This window comes from Cynoglossus semilaevis, chromosome 11 (assembly GCF_000523025.1).
Source record: "Cynoglossus semilaevis isolate Cse_v1.0 chromosome 11, Cse_v1.0, whole genome shotgun sequence".
Taxonomy (NCBI): domain Eukaryota; kingdom Metazoa; phylum Chordata; class Actinopteri; order Pleuronectiformes; family Cynoglossidae; genus Cynoglossus; species Cynoglossus semilaevis.
In genome coordinates this window covers 16,349,593-16,353,844 of record NC_024317.1, presented here as the reverse complement: position 1 = coordinate 16,353,844, position 4,252 = coordinate 16,349,593, and the positions used below count along the sequence as shown (strand labels likewise).

The following is a 4,252-nucleotide window of genomic DNA, read 5'->3' as shown; positions in this document are numbered from 1 at the left end:
CTGAACATTAACAAGACAATGTTTATGCTAAAGTCGACCTTACTGTTGACTTCAGCATAAAACAGCAGATTTTCCCTGGTTTTCATTGGCCCAACAATCCTTGACACTTACTAGTCTCCCATACTGGTCCTCAGGATTGTACTACATTACCCTAGGATTTGAGTTTCCCAAAATTAAAGCCTAATGTCTGTATACATGTATATATATTTAATAGTAAATATACAGTATATTCATTTTATTCTTTTATCATTTTTTGATTTTATTTTTTTTTTGATTATATATTTCATATTGATTTCTTATATATCTTCTCTGACATTTATGCAGGTACAAAAACAAATTTCACTGCATTTTCTTTGTATAACTGTGTGTGTAATAAAAAAACTCTTCGATCTATAAACTATCAAACTCCATTGAACACCAATGTCAACCCACTTGCCAGATTTCTGTCTCCGCCACTGCTACTATTTTCTGATGGCACAACATAACCTCAAATGAAAGACGAGACTTCACAGATTCCAAAGATACTGTATGTGGCAAAATACACATATTCATTATATGCATTATATAGTTAAAAGTCAAAATAAACAACAGAAACCACCCAACACCCAACATTAAGCTACTGAGATAATGCACCAATTAACTTTTAATCATAAAAAAGGAGTGAGTGGCTGTGTCACTGCTATTTACAGTAAAATTATACCTTATCAACAGATACTAATGACAATAACACATTTAGTTATAGAGTATAAACTCTACACAGTACTCTGTGATTTGACAACGTTCTCTTCATTTTCGTTCAAATATATTTATTATTATTATTATTATTATTATATTTAAATAGACTAGGAACGGAAATGTATAGTTCTGCTGATAGGCGGAACTATGTGTGTGTTGCTCTCACCACCGGAAATCACACTTAACTGGTAACACCGGTGTCCCGTGCTCATACGAGCTACCGCCGAATCATGCCGAAGTAAGTTGAAACTGTATTAAAAATGATCGATTGTTGTTGCTTGGTTTGAACTAGCAAATTATACACAACAGGTTGTCTACGTTTTATCATGTGAAACTGCCCACATTTCTATGATGGAAAAGGCGGGTATGGCTTGAGCTTTGTTCCGGCTCCGTCTACGATCTGGAATAAAGCTCACAAAGCAGGCAGACCAAGATTGCCTTTTTATGCACGGCTCAGAAAGGGTATCACTTTGTAGTAAAATGTGTTTTACTACAAAAATTAATTTGTTTAAATCAGCCAATAATGCTGTTGACCCCTCACAACTTTAACCATGTCTTTTACGACATGTAAGCGATAGATTGTTCTAGGAACATACTCGTTTTTTTAATGCATTTCCTAAAAACAGTATCCTCACGCAGTCTTAAATTGATACCACGCTTAATCCTTCTCCCACAGAGCATGTGGGTAACAATGTATTTTTCCAAATACTATGTATTAAAATGTTGGTATTTCTTTAAAAAGAACAAATTAGTTACAGGTTTTTACATTTGTACTTTCATGAATAAAATAGTAGTTCATGGTTAGTACTTGCTTCTTTGTTTAAATCAAATGCTAATTGTTTATTTTATTTTTCAAATATCTGTATTAATAACGTGTGGCCTGTATTATTTTTTTTATAATGCTCAGCGTTTTCCACACATTTCTAACTCTTCAATTGTAACATTCTACAGGTTTTACTGTGATTACTGTGACACCTACCTTACACACGATTCGGTAAGTGTTCTGTGTTACTCTTTAAAGTATAAAAGGTGTCTATTCTTTACGAGTATTAATTAATGTCGTCTGTACTTCCTTTAGCCGTCGGTGAGGAAAACCCACTGCAGTGGCCGTAAACACAAGGAAAATGTCAAAGACTACTATCAGAAATGGATGGAGGAGCAAGCTCAAAGTCTGATCGATAAAACAAGTAAGAAAACCATCATCTTGGTTATTTGAAAACAAAGGAATGTGAAAAATAAAAATATGAGACAAAAACACTGGTTATCAAGGTATCTCTTCTATAGACATAAACTTAAAAAAATCCAATCTTTTGATCCTGCTCATATTTAAAGGTTATGCAAAAGTGACCTCAACTGGAAAATGTATATATATTGCACTGCTATGTAGGGTGCTCAGCTGAATGCATTTTAAGGGAGTGCTTTTGATGTAATGTTTGCCTTTGCTTGCCAAACAGCGGCAGCGTTTCAACAAGGAAAGATCCCACCTACCCCTTTCCCTGGTGGACCTCCACCTCCTGGTAAGAAAACCTTAACATTTCTAGCTTTTCTGACATTTGATTTTAAGACTCTGTATTGTTCTGTATTGTTGTACACACGACTTAAAGGTAATATGCTAACTTTAATTTGTGTTATGCAGGTGGTCCTCCTCGTCCAGGCATGCTACCAACGCCCCCTATGGGAGGTCCTCCAATGATGCCAATGATGGGGCCTCCACCACATGGAATGATGCCTGGACCAGGACCAGGTAAGCATGTTTTTATTTTACCATTCAGTCTTTGCTTAAATAAACTCCAGACTAATAAGGATCAAGTTAAATGTCAGTAATACATTTTTTCTTAATGGTAAATTTGTGTTAATTTACTTTTTAAGAGAATAGTCCATTAGCTTAGGCCACTAGCTTTGTGTCCTTTAGTCCCTGATTATCTCACTGTCTCTGTGTTAACTTTTTATGTTCCCTGTCCATTGCATTAGGCATGAGGCCACCAATGGGGGGACCTATGCAGATGATGCCTGGACCACCACACATGATGCGTCATCCTCGGCCAATGATGATGCCAGTCAGGCCTGGCATGATGCGTCCCGACAGATAAGACCGCCTTCATTTTCTATGTCTTCAGTTGTTTTGAAAAGTTACAGTCTGGCCCAGATTCTCTATTCAACGATCGGATTTGTCCACATGACATTTTTAGTGTACTTTATTCAGCCATTAAATTTAAATTCCAGGAGTAACTCCCTCTTTTTTTTGTACATTTACATAATTTTCTGTTTACTCCTCGGTATTTATTACAATTTCATTACATGATGATTTTAGTCCTGTTAAACAAACACACACATACTTTGTGTTTGTGTCAAGATCAAGACATCTTGAAATACTGTTGACCATATGTTTGAAGATCTTTTTTTCACATGTCATTGTTTGTGGCAATATTTGTCTTTGTTTTAGATTTCACATGTTTTTTAACTGCTTTGAGAAATAAAACAACAAATCCATAACTGAATGTTTGAGTGTTATTTTAATAGTGTTTTGACAAGTCACACTTGAAGTAGTTATGCAGTTGCATTTACTACTTCACAGACTTGAATTTATTGTCAGATGCTGAAGAATAAAATAGTTATGTCTCTGTAACTTAGTGGCAGTTGTAATATTACATGTAAACTAATGATAGAACAGGATTATTGATTCTGTCGTTATAGGCAGAAAAATAGGTAAAAGTTGAAAAACGTATGCATAAGAGCCAGTTTGTTTGCCTGTCAGAAAGAGATGCTCAGGGCGTATTGATTGATGTCAGCACCAAAAGTTTCATTGAAACTGACTTTCCAATGACACAAATTTGTGCAACTGCTTTCAGACCACTGCAGTTAGCACACAGCAGAGCTAAGGTTAGCCACGACAATGTTAGTGTTGAGATTGGCAATTATTTCACTGCTGCAATTCGGCCCTCTTTAAAACAACACTGAGCCCTGGTGGGTTTTTCTTGATCTAATGCATCTGACATATTCTGTCTGTTTGAAGGTGTAAATGTGTTTGTCCTGCGTGTTAGCCCTTTGATAGGCTGCGGAACTTTGCAGGCAGCCTCATTTAATCATCGACCTCTACAGGGTGCAGGCGTCACAGCAGCTGGATGTGTTTCAGTGGACACATGAGTAGGTCGACTATGTCGTTAGCATTTCAATCACTCAGGTATGTTTGAAAAAACGAACAAGCAAACAATTACATAAGAATGTGTGAGTCATTATCTTCGTGTGCGACCACAATGCATTATGAATAGTAAGGTTTTATTACAGCTTCATCAAAAACCTTTGCAGAGACATTATAAAACGTTGCCTGCAATTATAAATATGTTCAACAGAGGGAGCCAAAGAGTCGCAACCCATCGTAATCACAACCAGTACATGGAAATGATGTTTACAAAGGTTATCTGTATTTCTGTCTCGAATTAATATAGGGTATTTCTGTACCTTTATTATTAAAATAGGTACATATTTTAGTTGTATAAACACTTTAAATAAACAATCC

General features: G+C 35.9%; 1 protein-coding gene across 1 annotated transcript; it reads left to right on the top strand.

The window, feature by feature from the left end:
• Nucleotides 1-840: 840 nt before the first annotated feature.
• snrpc (small nuclear ribonucleoprotein polypeptide C) lies at nt 841-3,228 on the top strand. Its single transcript, XM_008320943.3, has 6 exons — nt 841-973; nt 1,687-1,729; nt 1,814-1,922; nt 2,190-2,252; nt 2,372-2,479; nt 2,707-3,228. The coding sequence occupies exons 1-6, from the start codon at nt 966-968 to the stop codon at nt 2,823-2,825; spliced, it is 450 nt and encodes a 149-aa protein (XP_008319165.1). The 5' UTR covers nt 841-965; the 3' UTR covers nt 2,826-3,228.
• Nucleotides 3,229-4,252: the final 1,024 nt, after the last annotated feature.